Source organism: Anolis carolinensis, chromosome 2, assembly GCF_035594765.1.
Source record: "Anolis carolinensis isolate JA03-04 chromosome 2, rAnoCar3.1.pri, whole genome shotgun sequence".
Lineage (NCBI taxonomy): Eukaryota > Metazoa > Chordata > Lepidosauria > Squamata > Dactyloidae > Anolis > Anolis carolinensis.
Genome location: NC_085842.1, coordinates 266,449,837 through 266,470,572, shown reverse-complemented (window position 1 = coordinate 266,470,572; position 20,736 = coordinate 266,449,837). Strand labels below are relative to the sequence as shown.

At 39.9% G+C, this 20,736-nt stretch overlaps 1 protein-coding gene across 3 annotated transcripts; it reads left to right on the top strand.

Annotated features, from left to right (window-relative positions):
• The first annotated feature begins 4,105 nt into the window (after positions 1–4,105).
• Positions 4,106–20,188, top strand: arl14epl (ADP ribosylation factor like GTPase 14 effector protein like). 3 transcript variants are annotated; one of them, XM_008114034.3, is made up of 5 exons: positions 4,106–4,287; positions 8,984–9,102; positions 13,025–13,069; positions 14,847–14,989; positions 19,560–20,188. In XM_008114034.3, the coding sequence occupies exons 2-5, from the start codon at positions 8,992–8,994 to the stop codon at positions 19,774–19,776; spliced, it is 516 nt and encodes a 171-aa protein (XP_008112241.2). In that variant the 5' UTR covers positions 4,106–4,287; positions 8,984–8,991; the 3' UTR covers positions 19,777–20,188. The 3 variants fall into 3 exon arrangements, with proteins under 3 accessions (XP_008112241.2, XP_008112244.2, XP_008112243.2); XM_008114036.3 differs by lacking the exon at positions 4,106–4,287 and adding an exon at positions 5,173–5,430; XM_008114037.3 differs by lacking the exon at positions 13,025–13,069 and having other exon boundaries at positions 4,110–4,287.
• Positions 20,189–20,736: the final 548 nt, after the last annotated feature.

Sequence of the window (20,736 nt, the reverse complement as noted above, 5' to 3'; positions counted from 1 at the left end):
AAATTCCATAAAAAGCACACACTAAATCATATTGCTACAAAATACACATATTAAAATACATGGAACAAAAAATAAAGAATGTGAGTTGATGTGAAGAAGTTAAACTGATATGGTGAACAAACATCTCAAGGATGATAGGATATAGTAAGTGAAATAATACTGAAGTGCTAGCCAGATTAATCCTTTTTACAGTGTAGCCATAAGTATTCCAAATGCTTCCTTCCGCTCTGCATGGGCTACTTTGTTAATTCCGCTGAAGAAAGAGAACAGCAGGGTTTTATTTAATTACCACCTGATGAAACATTGTACTTCCCATACACACCATGAAGCAACGAAAATGCCAGAAATGCCTTTGAACATACAGTGGAGTTGAACTGTGCTAATTTTGGTTTATGTGTTTTCATTTAAAAGTATGCTGCCAGTGGTTAGGAAGATAACAAGAGTGCTGGGTGTCTGAGTTTTCCAGAACAATTTGTATGTTTCATCTTCAGTTGCGATCATGCCAGGAAGACAGCAGAAATAGTTGTGATGTCCATTTTACTCACTGGCTTTATCTTAATTTATTCTTCAGAAAGATATTTGAGTTCACCAGTAACATATTAGTTGTCCCTTGTTCTTGTAATCCTGAGGAGTAAAACATGAAAAATATGTCTAGAATGTCTGATGTTTGTGAGTGAAGTTGGCATATTCAGAACCAGATGGTTTCTTTAGGTAATTTAGAGGTAACTGTTTATGTTTCTGAGCCTCCGGTGGCTCAGTGTGTTGAAGCGCTGAGCTGCTGAATTTGCAGACCGAAAGGTCCCAGGTTCAAATCCGGGGAGTGAGCGCCCGCTGTTAACTCCAGCTTCTGCCAACCTAGCAGTTCGAAAACATGCAAATGTGAGTAGATCAATAGGTACCACTCCAGTGGGAAGGTAACGGTGGTCCAAGAAGTTATGCCGGCCACATGACCTTGGGGGTGTCTATGGACAAGGCCGGCTCTTCGGCTTAGAAATGGAGATGAGCACCAACCCCCAGAGTCGGACAGGACTGGACTTAATGTCAGGGGAAACCTTTACCTTTACTATTTATGTTTCTATGTCATCTCAATCAAAGGCTCTATTAAATAGGGGTGGCAAGTTGTGTTCCTTCAGAAAGTCCCCACCATCCTGTATCATGTTAATGTGGGATTTGTGTATTGGTAGTGTTTAAATGAAATTTGTGTCTTGCCTATATTGCATACTGATTGCATCATCCAGAGTGTACTATAGTCTGGAAAGAGTTAATTACTGAGAAGCTGTGATGACCTTGATGTGTGGCTGGAGCTGGGGAGTGTCCAGACACAAGTGTGTATGCATTACTGATTGCATCAATTCAGTTCTGAGTTGAGTCAAGTCCTGTGTTTGTCTGCAAGTCTGTTTGTCTTTATTACTGCTTTCAGTAAAATTTGTATATCGTTTTACCAAAGTTTCTAGGTGTCTCTTCGTTCTGCGCTCCACTGATTCCATCCAACTACTGCTGCGCTGCAAATTACTCTGACATATCACTAGTTATCCTTGCAGTTATCCTTGCAGAAAAGTAGCTTATATAACAATATTCATTACAGGAAGCCATAGTATGGGGCTGATAAGGAAGATCATGAATTCACAAACTCCATGCCATGAAGCTGATAGAGAAATCACAACCACGTTTTCCCATTCATTTACACCAGGCACAGGCAAACTTTGGCCTTCCTGGTATTTTGGACTTCAATTTCCACAATTCCTAGCAGTCTGCCAGCTGTTAGGAATTGTGGGAGTTGTAGACCAAAACACCTGGAGGGCTGGAGTTTGCCCATGCCTGATCTACACTGTAGAATGAATGCACTTTGACACCACTTTAACTGCTATAGCTCAATGTTATGGAAAGTTCTTTAGCCTTCTCTGTCAAATTGTGCCAGTGTGTCACTAGATTACAACTCATGGTTCCATAGCATTGAGCCATAGCAATTAAAGTGGTGTCAAACTGCATTAGTTCAACAGCGCAGACGTTTCCTTCGGCTATGTTGAGGATCCAACTAGGGAGAAAGCTTGGCTCCTGTAAGAGCCTATGAGTGAGTGAAGTTCACAGCAAGACCAATCCCTCACCGCATCTACCCTAAAACTGCTCTGGAAAATTGGGAGGTCCTCTTGAGAGGTAGTGGGGTATAGGGTGCTGTGGGGACAGTGGGGATAAGTAAAAATTGATGATTTTGATCAGTTTTCTCCATTCTATCAACTGATTCCTTTCCACTAAGTATTTAAGGAGGTCTCTATTTTTCTAGTTAGCATCTTTCTTCCCCACCAAAGCCCATAGGCAGGCTGTTAAGGGAATAACATCATTTTCCCAATGTTATTTTCCTGTTGTTTTTAATCCTGAAGCCAATATATAGCTACAATGACCCAATATGTTTTTAAAGCCATATAAATCTGCAGCTGGAACCAACATCAGTAATACAATACAAATAAATTCCGATATGTGGGTTCCTTTTACCTGGTATTTTTTAAAAGGTCCCACATACCATTCAAACCTCCCTGCAATCCCTTTGGCTCTTTCTTAGACTGGTTCTCTCTGATACTGTTAATGCAATGTATGTTATGGTGCTATATTTTAATTCTGTTTTACTGGGTATGGTCCCCATGTAAGCCACCCCAAGTCCCTTCGGGGAGATGGGGCAGGATATAAGAATAAAGTAGTAGTAGTAGTAGTAGTAGTAGTAGTAGTAGTTGTTGTTGTTAGGATTTTTTCCCAGTGAAAGAATGGTTTCTATAAAGTTCCTATTCACTTTGACTACAGAACAACAGAATGTTAGATTTTAGAGATAGAATGGGCAAGTCTCTTCCCTAAACAGACTTTGTAAAAAGGAGGCTTTGTCAGAGGAACTGAGCTATGCCTGTATTTCATTTATAGGGATAGAAAAGGAGCTGGCTGCTTTGTAGACAGTTTAGAAATGCCCCATAGCTCTTCCTGTGCCTCTTTATTTACTGTTACTAAATGCAGTTCTTTATTTGAGGGAGATTTCTTCTTGATAGTACTCTGGAAATCTAATTTTAAGCCACCCCCTCTTGCAATCCTCTTTCCCCTTTTGTACTCTTGGACCAGTAGAGGGAGCATCTATACTGTAGAATTAATGCAGTTTGACATCACTTTAACTCCCTTGACTGGATGCTATAAAATCCTAGGTGAGGCACCAGCATTCTTGGGCAGAGAAGGCAAAAGACCTTGCAAAACTACAACTCCATCGATTTCATAGCATCTACACCAGGGGTCCCCAAACTAAGGCCCGTGGGCCGGATGTGGCCCTCCAAGGCCATTTACCTGGCCCCCCGCCCTCTGTTTTAGACTTAATGTAGGGTAAAGGTTTCCCCTGACATTAAGTCCAGTCATGTCTGACTCTGGGGTGTGGTGCTCATCTCCATTTCTAAGCCGAAGAGCCGGTGTTGTCCGTAGACACCTCCAAGGTCATGTGGCCAGCATGACTGCATGGAGCGCCGTTACCTTCCTGCCGGAGCGGTACCTATTGATCTACTCACATTGGCATGTTTTCAAACTGCCAGGTTGGCAGGAGCTGGAGCTAACAGTGGCCGCTCACGCCGCTCCTGGGGTTTGAACCTGGGACCTTTCGGTCTGCAGCTCAGCCCAAAGTCTGAAGTGACTTGAAGGCACACAACAACAACAATCCTAATTAACTTGACTATCTCATTTGCCAGAAGCAGGCTCACACTTCCCACTGAAATCCCGATAGGATTATGTTGGTTAAAATTGGTCTTATTTTTAAATATTGTATTGTTCATTCATTGTTGTTGTTCTTTTGCACTATAAATAAGACATGTTCAGTGTGCATAGGAATTTATTCGTAATTTTTTTCAAATGATAATTCGGCCCCTCAGCAGTTTGAGGGATTCTGGCTCTCTGCTTTAAAGGTTTGAGGACCCCTGATCTACACTGTAGAATTAATGTGGTTTGACACCACTTTGACTCTCTTGACTCAATGCTATAAAATCCTAGGTGAGGCACCAGCAATCTTGGGCAGAGAAGGCAAAAGACCCTGAAAAACTACAACTCCCACGATTCCATAGCTGTTTGCATCCCCCCAATGCAAAGGAAAGTCTTGAACTGCAGCTTCTGGATCCAGCCTGAAGAGGGCGCATTCCGCACAGCGGATCAAACGGAGCAGAGAAACTAAATATAAAAAATGGGAAGGATCCCACAAGTTGATGTAACTTGGAAGCAGCTGCTTTTGTTCCCACGTGGCGGGAATCTCTGGCCGAGACGGGAGCCCTGAATTGGGTAAGAGCCTCACTTGCTGGAGGACGAAAAGCCCTTCTCAACATGGGATACAGCCACACAGTAGAATCAAGGCAGTTTGGCACCACTTTGACTGCAATGGCTCAGTGCTATGGACTCAGGAGAGTTGTAATAACAGAATCCTTATACACCTTGAATGTCCTTCTTGGAGAGAAGTAGACTTTTTTTTCTAGAGTAGTGAGACCCACATGTGAGACTTAAAATACAAAAGGTGGAGAATGATGGCTTTTGGCGTCTGTGAAGCAGCCCAATCTTGCATTTTTATGGTGCAATAGTGACACCTACTGGCCTGTTGATTTAGTTGCAGTTTATATTTTGCAGGATTTGCAACTGTTTTGCATTCCAAATGGATACAAAACATTTCCCCAAGCTATTACAGTAGAGTCTCACTTATCCAAGCCTCGCTTATCCCAGTTTCTGGATTATCCAAGCCATTTTTGTAATCAATGTTTTTAATATATCATGATATTTTGGTGCTAAATTCATAAATACAGTAATTACAACATAACATTACTGCGTATTGAACTGCTTTTTCTGCCAAATGTGTTGTAAAACATGATGTTTTGGTGCTTAATTTGTAAAATCATAACCTAATTTGATGTTTAATAGGCTTTCCCTTAATCCCTCCTTATTATCCAGGATATTCGCTTATCCAAGCTTCTGCTGGCCCGTTTAGCTTGGATAATTGAGACTTTACTGTATCTCAAACAAGGAGTGCTGTAGTTGTAATAGCCCTGCCATTAGGCTAACATACTTCTTAATAAAGCCAAGAGAGAGCAAATCTGGTGTAGTGGTTTGAGCGTTGTACTCTGCAATATTGGAGTTTAAATCCCCTTTCAGCCATGGAAACTCACTGGGTGACCTTGGGTTAGCCATGCTCTCTCAGCCTCAGAAGAAGGAAAAGGGAACCCTCTCTGAACAGATTTTGCTAAGCCAAGAAGATAGTCTTTGTGTTGTCGAAGGCTTTCATAGCCGGAAAGACATACAACAACCCCAAGATAGTCTTTGTCCTCAGAAGTACAAAGTTAAAAGAAAAAGGGGAAAGGTTAAAAAAAGGGAAGAGGAAACAGAAAGCAAAGAAAGAAAATGAAGTGAACTGACCTACATCAGATGCCAGATGTTGAGGTACTGTTAAAAGACAACAAATGGTTAGTTTGTTTATTTAAATTAACAAAACTGTAAACTAGAACATAATTAAAAATAAAAGAGTAAGAATCTAATTTAATTAGAACAGCAGTTTACAATCATTTTACCACCCAGCATTACATATGCATATTTAACTTATTATTTTATTTTATAATATTTATTGGAGCCCCCGGTGGAGTAGTGGGTTAAAGCCTCATGACTTGAAGGTTGGGTTGCTGATCTGCAAGCTGCCAGGTTCGAATCCCACCCTGGGAGAGCATGGATGAGCTCCCTGTATCAGCTCCAGCTCCATGCGGGGACATGAAAGAAGCCTCCCACAAGGATGGTAAAAACATCAAAACATCCGGGCGTCCCCTAGGCAATGTCCTTGCAGACGGCCAATTCTCTCACTCCAGAAGCGACTTGCAGTTTCTCAAGTCGCTCCTGACACAAATTTATTTATTTATTTATTATTTACTACATTTATATCCTGCTCTTCTCACTTAGAGCGGCTTACAAATCAAATGTACATACAATATATTATTAGCATAGCACAATATAAGCATTAAATTACTATATTGTACTATATCATTATATGGTAATATTATTAGTAATATTACATTAATATATAATATATAATTAATATTATTATATTATGATTAGTATAATATTGTATTACATTATAATATTATCAATAGCACTAGCTTAAATAGCCAGGTTTACATTTTCTAATGGAACGAATCATGGCCCCATCCCTGCTTGCCATCAGGCATTTACAGAGGTGTTCACCCTTCCCTATGCTCTCCAACATGAACAAAATGTACCTGTTCTGACTTTCATGCAAATTCAACTTAAGGACAAACCTACAGGCTCTATCTTGTTCGTAACCTGGGGACTGCCTATAATATGCATCCATATCTGACAGAAACCCTGATCTCGTTAAAGTGATTTCAGAGACAAAAGTTTGAGATACAGTAGGAAATCACTAAAGTAATGAGGAAACAAGCATGAATAAGATGAGAAGAAGTGATCTGGCTCATATTAAGAGTAATTTTTGGAGATAAAAGTTGTGGATAAATGTAAGAAAATGGCTTCCAAAAATGAAAGACACCAACCATCATGCAAGTCAAAAAAGAAGCACAATCAAAGCCCTGACAGACCGTGCACAAAGAATCTGCGAACCCCAGCTACTCCAAGGGGAACTGAACCACCTAAACTGGGCTCTACAGGCCAATGGAGACTCCACCACAGACATCAGAAGAGCTACAAGGCCAAGAACAAGCCATGAGAGTCAAGACAAAGATCCACCTAGAGGAAAGGTGTTCTTACTATACATCAAGGGAACCACTGACCACATAGGGAAGCTGATGAAGAAACCAACCTACAAACTATCTATGGAGCCACTGAGAAAAATCCAACAAATGTTACGTTCAGCAAAGGACAAGAGGGATCCTCTCACCTCTGCAGGAGTCTACTGTATACCATACAGCTGTGGAAAAGCTTACATAAGGACCACCAAAGGCAGCATTGCTCAAACATGAATCAAGGAACATGAAAGGCACTGCAGACTACTTCAGTCAGAGAAGTCAGCCATAGCAGAACACCTGATGAACCAAGCTGGACACAGCATATTATTTGAGAACACAGAAATGCTGGACCACTCCAAAAACCATCATGCCAGACACAGAGAAGCCACTGAAATCCACAAGCATGTGAATAATTTCACCAGGAAGAAGGCAACCATGAAAATGAACAAAATCTGGCTACCAATATTAAAAACTCTAAAATCAGGACAGTAAATAAAGAACAACACTCTGAAAACAGGGGAATTCCAGACAGGAAAAAAATCAGGGCCAGCTAAGTAGTCCCAACAAAGGATTCTCCCAGGCAGGAAGTGTCCAGGCTTTGAAGCTGCAAGGCCATTCAGTGCTAATCAAGATGGCCAATTACGGCATTTACACTTACCCCAACCAGACAAAGAGTTCTTTCTCCCACCCTGGACATTCCACAGATATGTAAAACACACTTGCCTAGTTTCCAACAGACCTCACAATCTCTGAGGATGCCTGCCATAGATGTGGGCAAAACGTCAGGAGAGAATGCTTCTGGAACATGGCCATACAGCCCGGAAAACTCACAGCAACCCAATGTAAAGACTCCTTGAAGGGGAAAACCTTCTGCTAGAAGGGGAAGAAATGAGTGAAGGACAGTGGACTACATCTGAGGCTATGGAGTTTGGCCCTGCTGGATGGTCACTAGACTGTTGATGTTGTGAGATGGCCATGAAGCTCTGGAGAGCTCCTGGCTGTTATCAGATGCCTTAGTAGACATCTCTCTCCTTCTCCTTTGTTGCACATCGATAAAGTCACCTAGCAACAACCAGGAGCTCTCCAGAGCTCTGTGGCCACCTAGCAGTGGCGGTGTGGGCAAAGTAAGGTTACTGTCCAGAGGGACCAAACTGGTTTTGGACTCATTGGATGGCATGGGATCTGCCTCTTTACTGCTGTAAAATGGACACACACAACATAGCTACTCCAGACAAGTCTCAGATTTAGTTCCTTGTCACTCTGGGGGACATAGAAAGAGCCTCCTCGAAGACTGAGTGAATCCAATCGGGCGTCCCCCAGGCAACGTTTCTTGTAAACAGCAAATCTTTCCAACCCAAAAGCATTGCTTTTAAACTTTTAAACTCTGGCAGAAGGATTCCTCCCCTGCAGTGGTCTTTACTTTCTTGGAGCCATGAGCTCAGTATCTCCTTACATTTATCCATAATTTTGATAGCAGGAAATACTCCTATTGTGATCCAAGTTTCTTCTTCTTGCTTTATTTATGCTTCTTTCCTTATTGTTGCTATTCTGGATCAGTCTCGGATTTAACAACATGTATAATGATGGTGGTAGTGATGGTGATGTTTATTTGTTACCCACCTCTCCTCATGGCTGGAGGTGGGGCACAACATAGTTATAATATATAGTCACAATTGTAGTGGCCCACCAAAAATTCATGGAGGAAGTCAAAGATCATTAATTATTTAAGGAAATGGTTAAACAGAGATGCAGTTTAACCTCAGAAGATTACAGAGTTTAGATGATTAAAAAAGAGACCCGAGGAAATTGATACTCAATTAGGATGTAGATTGGACAAGCTGTTAGGAGGATGACTTGATGGGATCAGGACTGAAATTAAGGAAGATGGAATAAATTAAGTTGGAATGAAACTATTTTATAACATCTTGCTTCAAGATTTCAGGACAAATAGTCAAAAACTTTAACAGAAGCCACTGAAATAATTGATTCTCTGGTGTTAATAAGAAGTGATAAAGATATCTTGTCTCAAAAATAGAATCAGAATCCTTTATAGAAGACTCCAAACAAAATAGAAGCATAGTAGTAATATGTCACTGGAGGGAAAGGTAAGTAGCCAAAATGAAGAGAGTTTTAGGACCAGCTCTCAAACCAGAGGACAGATTAAGAGTTATACTAAACATTAGAACTGGCAATTAGTGAAATTTAATATGGTGGCACTCTATAAATCCCATGTACTTTTTGCATAGCTTTAAAAATGGAAGAATGTTTCAAAGGAAGCTCCACTTCAGGAGGGCAATCATCACCAGTGGGCCAGGCAGAAACGGCTATTTGTGATAAAGTGAATACTGCGAGGCAAAAACAACAGGTACGACTTGGTAGATTTGAGTACAGTACGTGATTTGTTTCTGTCTTTTGTGCATGTTTGCATGTCGTAAATATAGAAATTGGATCTTGAAAAGCATCACATTCTCCAGTTAGAGAATCCATTCCTTGTTTAGAGACATATGTAAAATTTGCATATTGATACTAATGTATCTGCCTAGATCTCCCTTCTAGGAGTACCATTTTTTTCCCATTGGCAACTTTTGATTCCCAATCCCATGAAGTGCCAAATCCAGTTTGGGTTGATCTTCCAGACATCTTTACTTTGATGATGGTAACTGAGGGGTAATAACAATTGATATTATGTAATATTACTCAGCTATTTAGGAAGCAATGAATCCTTTTATAATTTTAAGGTGAAAAGCATTGGCAAATATCCCAGGTTCAAAGGTGTTTAAACCTTATCTGGGGATTTGAAGAGTTCATGTTTAGGCATAATCTAATAATTTATTTGAGGTTTGGTGCACTAATGCCACAATATCAATACTGTCTCCCATGTTATATACGATCTATATGAAACCGTTGGGAGAGATCAACCAGAGTTTTGGAGTTTGATGTCATCTGTACGCAGATGATGTTCAACTCTATCACTCCTTTCCACCTGCTACTAAGGAGGCTGTTCAGTCCTGAACCGGTGTTCGCCGCTGTGAAAGTCTGGATGAGAGCGGACAAATTGAAATGGAATCCAGACAAGACAGAGGTACTCCTGGTCAGTCGTAAGGCTGAACAGGACATAGGGTTACAGCCTGTGTTGGACGGGGTTACACTCCCCCTGAAAATGCAGGTTCGCAGCTTGGGAGTTCTCCTGGACCCATCGCTGAGCCTGGAATCCCAGGTTTCGGCGGTGGCCAGGGGAGCTTTTGCACAATTAAAACTTGTGCTCCAGTTGCACCCGTACCTTGAGAAGTTTGACTTGGCCACGGTAGTCCACGTTCTGGTTACAACTCGAATAGATTAGTGCAATGCGCTCTATGTGGAGTTACCTTTGAAGACTGTTCGGAAGCTGCAACTGGTCCAATGAGCAGCAGCCGGATTGATCACTGGAGCTGCGTACAGGGAGCATACAAACCCCCTGTTGCAACAGCTTCACTGGCTGCCAGTTTGCTATCAAGCACAATTTAAAGTGTTGGCTTTAGCCTATAAAGCCCTAAACGGTTCTGGCCCAGCTTACTTGTCCCTCTATGAACTATCTCAGAGTTTAAGATAATCTGAAGAGGCCCTTCTCTCTGCTCCACCTTCTTCGCAGGTGTGATTGGCAGAGACGAGAGACAGCCTTCTCCGTGGTGGCCCCTCGGTTATGGAACTCCCTCCCCAGAGAGATTAGATCAGCTCCCTCCTTCCTGACCTTCCTCAAAAAAGTGAAGACGTGGCTCTTTGACAAAGCCTTCGAAAATCTAGTGCAATAATTAGATATGAAAGATACGTATTTGGCTTATGGAATGGTCCCAGACTATGCCTATGGATTACGTGATTTAACTTGTTGTATGGATTCAAATGCTGTTAATTGTTTTAATGGTGCAGTTATTTTTATTGTACTATGTTTTTAAAGGCATTGTCTATGTTGTAAAGCCACCTTGAGTCCCCATCAGGGTTGAGAAAGGCAGGATAAAAGAGTCGCAAATAAATAAATAAATAAATAACCTATTCAAAACAGAATAATACCTGAAACAGTTACTTTTTTGGACTACAGTTCCATGTATCCTCCGCCTGTTATGGAAACAATAGAGAGGCTGACAGGATTAACAGGGACTGGATGTTAAAAAAGAGGGGGTTGCTGTGAACTTTGAATTACCATAATGTTGCTATTTTAGCTTGTTTCAAAAACATGTGTGTGGTACATATATCTCAAAGTATGCATAATGTATTTTTCTAGTTAATGATAATATGTGTACTCTAACTGCTTTACTGGCAGAAGTCCAGATTTCATGGACTATCAAAAGAAGTCATTGGTTTTTCAGTTCCCATGTATATTATTCTCCCATCATATAGTGGCCATGATGCTGTGGGATTCTGGGAGTTGTCATCCAAAAAAGTAACATTTCCAGGCTCTGAAGAGAACAAGGACATACAGCATCAACCCATGGGATTGATACTCTATGACAGTGGTTCTCAACCTGTGGGTCCCCAGGCATTTTGGCCTACAACTCCCAGAAATCCCAGCCAGTTTACCAGCTGTTAGGATTTCTGGCAGTTGAAGGCCAAAACATCTGGGGACCCACAGGTTGAGAACCACTGCTCTAGATAATGCATGAGTGTATTAACACACCTCCTTAAACTGCAGTCAACAATTCCATAAGATGGAATCATGTCAGTTAAAGTGGAATAACTTTGGGAAAGTTTTACATGAATTCATTGAGTCATTATGAGACAACATTGATGAACATAAGAGTATAATTCAAATTATACAGTAAGTGGGTTTTTCTGGGATATACTGTGCCGTAAGAATATTTGTGTGAAAAACCTGAAGAGTTACTCTAATGTTCCCAGAATCCTCCAGGAAGAATTGTCAGAGGCTCTGTTTAACCCTTGCATTGCATGGCATGAAAATATAGTATGTACAAACATTGTCTCGAATATCAATTTAATTTATCTCATCACACTCAACACAAACAGTAACCTTTTCATGGAACTGATTTGTTTTCTCTCTCTCTGAAAATATCTAGTGTATTGTATATTTTTCATATTTTCATATTTATTGGCAGCTGCCTTATGGCTTCATCTCATAGTGGGATATAAATGTTGAAACAGTCAGATACTCAGGTGTGTTATATTAAAAAGGATCATCATAAAAATAAATAAAGAAGTAATTAGAATTCCATGTTACGAAGCGTGACACAGATGAACTCCAATGCAGGATAATGCAAATAGATCTTAATCAGCACTGAAAATGTCTCTATGTGTGTTTCTAATAAAGCCAGGAAATGGAAGCTGCTTTAAATCCTTCCATGTGGTAGCTGTTAGCACATGATGAACTGTTTTTGCACAATGCTTCATACCAGAAATCAGGTACATTTCACTCTGTGGTCACAAATATTGCACATGGGGAGGCTGTGGTTCCATATTGACATTTGCTCAGTTCTTATGAGGAGTTGCTAAGAACAGTTCACTCATCAAGTAATATAACAGTTGTCATACAGAATGATTTAACACATTCAGCCCTGATCCAGTGTTAGGGAAAGGTAATATCCCGAGAGCAGTCCAGTCAGAAATAGAAAGGAAATATATGTTTAGCCTCCTGGGCAGCTCATTCTGTACTTGACCTAGCATAAATCTATCTGATTCAACCAATTTCATATGTTTGGCATTTTCTTCTTCGCCATTGTGGTCACTTACTTTGGTTCCATTTTGCAAGGCTGTTATCAGACCCATGTTTAATGGATGAAAACCAATATTACCTTTGAGAACTGAATTTCAAAATGAAACTTAACCCATTTTGACATCTCCTTCTTTCCCCCACATCTGAGGCTTATAATGCATATACTTAGAAAAAGCAATGACATAACGTGACATTAATTCTAAACGATTCCACATGATACCAGTATAGAGAATATAAATGATAATTTGCTTCAGTTTGCCAATTAGATGAATAAAGAAGTAAAAAGTAACTTAATGTTTATGTAAAAGGCTTAGGACCTTGTTCTCATCTTCCTGTATTTCAATCTGATTAAGTGTGCTAGTTTACTGGTACTGAATTAGAAACCAAAATTCAACTTGCTTTAGCTTATGAAAAACTCAAAACGATTTACTTGCCATCCCTACCCTCCCTGCAGCTATTAATATACTGGCTTTAGCTATTTAGTTAATTCAGCTTTAGTGCTTTGCTTTGCATAGCTGTCTGCATATTTCTGTTATTTTGCATCAGTGATTTTTCTTCTATGGTCTTTTTTTTTTTTTTTTTGCTTCAGTTTCTTTTGTTGCCAAGTGAAGGGGATCAGTGGAAAAATAAGACGGTAAGAGAGTAGCAAAGATGCTACCAAGCTCAGAGCAGTGGAGATTAAGGCTTTCTCCTTGCACTGTTGTTTATATTACTGGTTCTTCTGATCATGCAAACAGTCATTGAGCTCAATCAGATTTCCTAAAAGTATTGAGTTTCCAAATCTTTTTGTTCAAATGTTTAATCCAGTTCCTTCTTGAAATATGTTGGTTTTCCTACCCTATGTCCCTCCCTTGTGTCCTTTCTATTCTCACCGATTATGTGTCACATCTAGTTTCATGCAACATTTCAGAAATTAATTTTCACTATTTCCCACTCCACTGTCTTGGTTTTTAGATCTGATCCTGGGGTTATTTGAGGCACTGATTCAGAAAAGTGCACTGGATAGACTGAATCAGCTCTAGTTTCTTTCTAGATAGGGTTATCATGGTTTTCTAGAGTGAGCAAATGGTGATTGCTAGGTGACATATGTTCTGTAACTCAAAAACTAGAACTGATAGGGGAAAACTGGTGCCATTTTTTGAATCAGCAGGTCAAATCTACCCAGAAACAGGCCTAACATTTGAGGCACTAAAATGTGTGTTGGCCAGTGTTATTATTCAGGCAATACAGACAATATAATAAAGTGTTTTAGCAATAATAAATGCTAGATGGACATTAGAATTACAGTAGAGTCTCACTTATCCAACATAAAAGGGCCAGCAGAATGTTGGATAAGTGAATATGTTGGATCATAAGGAGGGATTAAGGAAAAGCCTATTAAACATCAAATTAGGTTATGATTTTACAAATTAAGCACCAAAACATTATGTTATACAAATTTGACAGAAAAAGTAGTTCAATACGCAGTAATGCTATGTAGTAATTACTGTATTTACGAATTTAGCACCAAAATATCACGATGTATTGAAAACATTGACTACAAAAATGCGTTGGATAATCCAGAACGTTGGAGTGTTGGAGAAGTGAGACTCTACTGTATTTCATTTTAGTGTTAAAATTCAGTTTTTTACCCTTACTTGATTTTTTTTTAATCAAAGTAATAGCTGTATTTACTTAGTGCCCATCTTTACTAGTCTGAGAATATCCCTGAATAATGTCCATAGGGAAAAACCTGATTTGGGAACAGGACAGTTTTTTTTCCATGTCAGGAGCGACTTGAGAAACTGCAAGTCATTTCTGCTGTGAGAGAATTGGCTGTCTGCAAGGATGTTGCCCAGGGGATGCCCGGATGTTTAATGTTTTGCCAGCCTGTGGGAAGCTTCTCTCATGTCCCCATATGGGGAGCTGGAGCTCACAGATGAGAGCTCACCCTGCTCTCAGGATTTGAACTGCTGACCTTTTGGTCAGCAATCACAACCTTGAATACTCTCAGGGTGCTTCCAGACAGTGCCAAAACCCGCATTTAAAATGGGGGGGGGGGAGGAGGACCTGACTGCATGTCCCCACACAGACCTGTTAGTCATGGGATTGGGTCCCCTGCAGTTCTCATAGGCTTGCTCTGTATCGGAACAAGGTGGAGGGTGGACAGGAGACATCCAGCTGAGCTTTTTTTAAAAATCACTCCATTATGCCCTGGACCGTATATGTGCACATGCGAATATCTTAATACAAATATAAGTAGATTTGCATGTGCGCATATGAGGTCCAGCATATAACAAGATTTTTTTAAAAAAATTCTTCTGGATCTCTCTCTTCTCCCAATTGTTTATGATTATAAAGTTTAAAATAAGGAGTTTCATGGAGTTCAGGGAACATTTTGCCACTATAACTTCTCATTTGTTTTCTTACAGCAACAAATAGAACGTCAGTTGAAATGCTTGGCGTTCCAGAATCCAGGACCTTTACTGGCAGACTTCAATCCAGAAACTCGAGAACAGCAGAAGAAAGCCTGCATGTCAATGATAAACCAGGACTGTTTTAAAACTACAAAGAAGTAAGTTGCCTCATCCATGTATTCTATAGTTCAGACGGAGTGTAACCGTGAATAGCAAGATTGGGTACAAATGGCCACAGTTCTAGGCATACTACCTTGGAAACCCTACTGAATTTTAAAAATTTGTTTCTCTATATATTTATTCAGAAATAGGTTGCAGTTATGGATTTACCAGACACCACTAGAAAGCTCACAAATAGAGCATGATTTCTAAACTTTGGAATCCTCCTACCTTTACCTGAGTGAATGGGAAGGACCAACCCACTTGTAAGAAATTGGCTGGTAATGTTCATCTACAGCAGTGGTTCTCAACCTGTGGGTCCCCAGGTGTTTTGGCCTACAACTTCCAGAAATCCCACCTGGTTTACCAGCTGTTAGGATTTCTGGGAGTTGAAGGCCAAAACATTTGGGGACCCATAGTTTGAGAACCACTAATCTACAGAGTTATGAGTACGATATTTCAGCCTTTTTTTTGCAACTAGGAAAAACAGCTGAGGTTTTAAAAAATGTGTCCAAGGCATTTTTCTTTAAAAGGCTTGAAAAGGGAATCTTAGACTTTTGAATCTCATGAATCTAGTGACTCACTGTCTTTGAATGGGGCCCCTTCTACACTGCCATATAAAATCCAGATTATCTGCTTTGAATTGGATTACATGGCAGCATAGACATATAATCCAGTTCCATGCAGAAGATGTGCATTATCTGCTTTGATAATTTGGATTATATGGCAGTTTAGAAGGGGCCTGTTTTAGATCTTTTCTGGTCTTACGTAGGCTCCTTCTACACTGACATATAATCCAGATTATCAAAGCAGATAATCCACATTATCTGATTTGAATTGGATTATGTGAGTCTACACTGCCATATAATCCAGTTCAAAGCAGATAATCTGGATTTTATATGGCAGTGTAGAAGGATCCTAAGAAGATAGTAACCAGTAATTATCACTGTTTTTTGAGAACATTCCTGAAGGATTACACAAGTCCTTATGTGTTTTAATAAGCCATAAAGGTTGCATTGAGTTTTAGATGAAGGTGTCATTATTTTGATTTTGACTTAACTCAGTTTTATTTATTTATTTATTTTGAATCAGCCATAGCAGTGCTTGGTGGCTCTAATGAATTGGATGGGTCGGGGAGGCTGAATCTAAACACATCCAAAATTTATGGAACCGGGAAGTGCATCAGAATAGATTTATTAGTAGTTTGCTGATCACAGTCAGAATCTTAGGTGCCTCTAATGTATTTGAAATTAAAGAGATGAATAGATAATATAGAAATGCAATTTTCTACCCTGTTCATTCGTATTTGAATTAATCCTGGTAGCCATTATTTTGCAGATAACCTACCATAACATGAATCTGCCAATCTTGTGCTAAACATTCCATTAAAACCTAATTTATTGGTATGTGTGCCCCAAGTATATCTAATAATCAAGAGCTGTGCAACTGATCAAAATTCTTAATGCTTGGAGTTGTTTTTTAACTACACAGATATGACTGTTCCACACAAGATTTCCCTGTATGAATGTCACTGCTTTAATATACACACCCTGCACAATGTAACGTGAGCAAAACATTTATGTCATTTTGCCATGTGTTCTTTATCTATATTGAAAATATTTTTGAACAAAGTAGTCCTGAAGAAATATGGTTAAGGCAAAAACCTCATCCTTCTGAAATGTAAGGGTTGTGAAAGGGTTTTGGTGGCTTCCATCTCCCTCTCTGCTATCTACTGGGGAAACCTTCTGCTGCCAAGTTTGCCCTGAAGAGCAAATAGCATATACTATGGAGATAGTAGGAGTATCAGGACATTGGCAGAAGATGAGGATGATGGGTTAGAGGATTCTCTCTCAGCAGGCGAATCAGGGGCAAATGTATAATAGTTACCTGAACAGCCTGAGACTTTGCAGCTCTTTAATGCTATTCAGGAGCAGGCCCCTCTAGGCTTGGAAAAAACAGGGCAGAATCAGGCTGTTCATGGGGAAGAGCAGCAGTTGACTTGCCACACCTGGCTCCAGCTAAGGGTTGATGCCATTAAGCGGAGAAGATCTAATTGGCTGGTCCAGAAGAGGGCCTCTCAGCTGCAAGGGCTTTACTGAGCAGCATAAATAGCTGGTGGCAGCAATCCATTCTTTGCTGTGAGCAATGTTGGTGAAAGAGCTACAGCTAGTATTTTGTTGGTGGGCATTGTGTTTTTGGACTATGTATGTGGATTCTGACTTGGACTATTCTTGAACTTTGGTGAGTTTCTAAGTTATTGACCTTTGAAATGGACTCCTGAGCATTTTTCTTTTTGAATCTATGTTTGAACTAGCTTCTGTGTTTGATCTTGGGCTGCTTTGGACCATGTGTTGAATCTAACAAGAAGCTCTGAAAGCAAGAGAGTAGTGACAACTCACCAATAAAAAGTAGCATTGTAGTTCTAGAAGGTGAGGCATTTATCAGTGGTGGTGAGGAGAGCCTTTGACAGAAGACAAGATAGAGATGAGAAACATATAGGTTTGCCTAGGGAAAAAGAGAGGGATAGAAGACCCAAGAAAAAACTTTGTCAACTTATGTTGCAGCCACAGATGAGTCCACAAACAACCTAAAAATATGGGTTGTCAAGTACTTTGGAAGTCTAACCCTGAAGGATTGAGTAGTAGTATTAGATAAGCAATTGAAATATCAATCGTGCTGTATCTCGCAGTTGGGACACAGAACTGAGATGAGCCCTGAAACCAAGCAGGAAGGCAGACAGACAACAACAATACCTTTTGCCAGAGGATCGACCAGGCCTCAAAACTTCTTTCAAGCCAACTTACAGCATTGGTTAAGATAGTTTATTTTAAGCATCCATATTTTATAGTACCTGAAGTCTATGTGACTAGTGCAGAATGAATGAAGAATTTGTTTGCTAAGGAGGATGTTTCCAAGGTATAGCAGTACTGTATATATAACACAATCTCTAGTTATTGGCAATGGATGCATAATATTGCAATTACAGTAGTCTCACTTATCTAACACTTGCTTATCCAACGTTCTGGATTATCCAATGCATTTTTGTAGTCAATGTTTTCAATACATCATGATATTTTGGTGCTAAATTCGTAAATACAGTAATTACTACATAGCATTACTGTGTATCGAACTACTTTTTCTGTCAAATTTGTATAACATAATGTTTTGGTGCTTAATTTGTAAAATCATAACCTAATTTGATGTTTAATAGGCTTTTCCTTAATCCCTCCTTATTATCCAACATATTTGCTTATCCAATGTTCTGCCGGCCCGTTTACGTTAGATAAGCGAGACTCTACTGTATATCATATATAGCATAGCATAAATGATAGTTTGGCTAACAATATTAGCATGGGTGTGATGACTCATGGGCCATGTAGTCCCGTTCCTGGTACTATTGAGGCAGATGAAGAGGAAAACTTGGGTTTCCCACCGTTTCAGCCAGAATTGGAGCCCTTGCACCTGCAAGATGTTTGCCCACAAGAAGTCAGCCAAACAAGCCTTGAGCAGAAATCTCCCCCATTTTCTCGCCGGGATTATTATAATCAAGATAGAGGCGCTCGGGAGGCGACTCGCCGGAGCGCCAGGATAGCTGCCAGACAATTAGCTGATTAAGTCTGCTTCCCTTGGGAAACTTTAAGGAGTCATGCATCTGGACACAGTATAGGTGTTTGCCCGCAAAGGAATCCTTGCGGAGTCAATTCGTCAGCTTCGGGAGTAGATTGTGTGTGGACTACGCTACTCCAGTTCCCTCGGACCTTGTTCCAGTTTCAAGCCTGCCTTGTCCTCGGATCTTGCCACGGACCTCGTTCTTGCTTCTTGCCTCTTGTTGCCACGTATCAAGCCTTGTTTGCCAAGCATCTAGTTTGCTTCCAGCCTTTGTTGTCAAGCTCCATTGGACTAAAAGGACCCTGTCATTTCCCCACGCTTTGCTTGGCAAGGTGTGTGTTTCGGTTATTGGATTATAACTTTGGACTTTAATATCTCATATTGGACATTGTTTTCCTGGACTATATTTGACCTTTCCTGAAAGGTCTACTACTGAACTATATTCTTCACTTGTTTTTACTGACTTTATATATTCCTTTAATAAAGATATTAGATAGATTCTGGCCTCTGCGCATGGTTATTGGTGCTCTGCAGCCTGGGTCCTGACAATGGGGGATTGTCAGCTGTTTTGTTTAGATGAAATTGATCAGGCTTACTGAAACAGATCAACATAACTGCATCTTTCATATTTTTAACTAACAGTAATGTTGGATGGGCTTCTGTTTATTGTTAAGCAGTGGAGCAAATTAACTACTTTATGTGAGTTTGACTTGGCATCTCCTTGTGAGAAGATGACGTTGAGGAGCTCTGATGGACCACTCTCCATGGAATGGGTAGACCAAGACACAGGGATATTTGTATTCAGCATTGGGTTTCAAAATTATTTTTTCAGTAAACGGCAGTAAATCATCACAAAGATATGCTGGAACCTTTGTTTATTTTGCAGTGACACTTTCATTTTTATTGGATACACCTTCTGAAAAATGAACTGAGATTTCTCATTTTTCGTTTGTTTTATAGAACCATGAAGAAATATGACAAAAAAGGCTGCCTCCTATCCAGGAAAGTAGATTTGTGTGACTGCCTGGAGAAGAACTGTCTGGGCTGCTTCTACCCCTGCCCCAAATGCAATTCCACTAAGTGTGGAACAGAGTGTCGCTGCAACAGAAAATGGGTTTATGATCAGATTCAGACGGAGGATGGACAAATTATCAGATTTCCATTTCTAAAGAACTGATTTGTATTTCTCTTCCTGATCCCCCTTGTAAAGCAGTGGCTGAACATTTTATTTATACTATTTATTTATTTAGAATTCAATTGAATGAGTGAACATTTCATGCAATTTGGGGGAGGCAGCAGAGTTATTTATGTGGTATTGGAGAAATGAGATAATTTTGTAGCTTACGTATAAAGATTATGTATCAGAGTCCTTATGGGGTAGCATCTTTGAATCCAGGGAATCTTGAGTTGAGAAGTGTGTTTATGTGGTTCTGTTTCATGCAATTCACCAATGACATCCCTTTCCCAACTCCTGTTTTCATTTTTAAATGAACACTGCAGAAAGACATAATATTGTATTTAGTAAGAATAGTTTAATTGGAGTAGATGGAATGGCACTGACTAGAATTAAAGCACCTTTTCTTATTGTCCTCCTAGTCCAAGTTGCATTTCTTAAAGGAATATTGGGGTTCCATTTTATACATTTGTTGGTTGTGTGTAGGTAAGCTCTGAGTATTGTGGGTTTAAGAAACCTAGGCTCTGCTACTAGGAAGCCTATCTAATCTTTCTGTTCTGTTAAACCTTGGGAGAGGGAGGGAGGTGGGATTTAAACCTTTTAAAAAAGATACATAAAGCTACTGTAGGAGAAAGAAAGGCCCTGAAAGTCAGTAGAAGTAAATTTAATTTTGAAAAGTCCTGGACCTTGCTTCATCTACGCATGCCCTAAAATAGTGTTATACATTACCTTTACTAAAAAAAAGAAAAAGAAAACTGGCATTGAGAAGCCATCACTCCACCTAACTCCTGCAAACAGAGGAGAAAAGAATGCAAGATTAAAGAAAGTCTCTTGTTCTTAAAGAGAATGTTGCACAACTTATTTATTCCTTATCTGTTTGTTGTTTGTGCACTACAGGAGCTATCAAGGTTAAACGTCTCTGAGCAAATACACAGAAAATAAAGTTAGACATAAACTATGTCA

Coding starts and splice junctions, on each gene's coding strand:
- arl14epl (XM_008114034.3), top strand. CDS start 8,992: ATGGAAGAATGTTTCAAAGGAAGCTCCACTTCAGGAGGGCAATCATCA. Junction 13,070..14,846: donor ATCAGTGGAAAAATAAGACG/GTAAGAGAGTAG, acceptor GTTTTCTTACAG/CAACAAATAGAACGTCAGTT. Junction 14,990..19,559: donor TGTTTTAAAACTACAAAGAA/GTAAGTTGCCTC, acceptor TTTGTTTTATAG/AACCATGAAGAAATATGACA.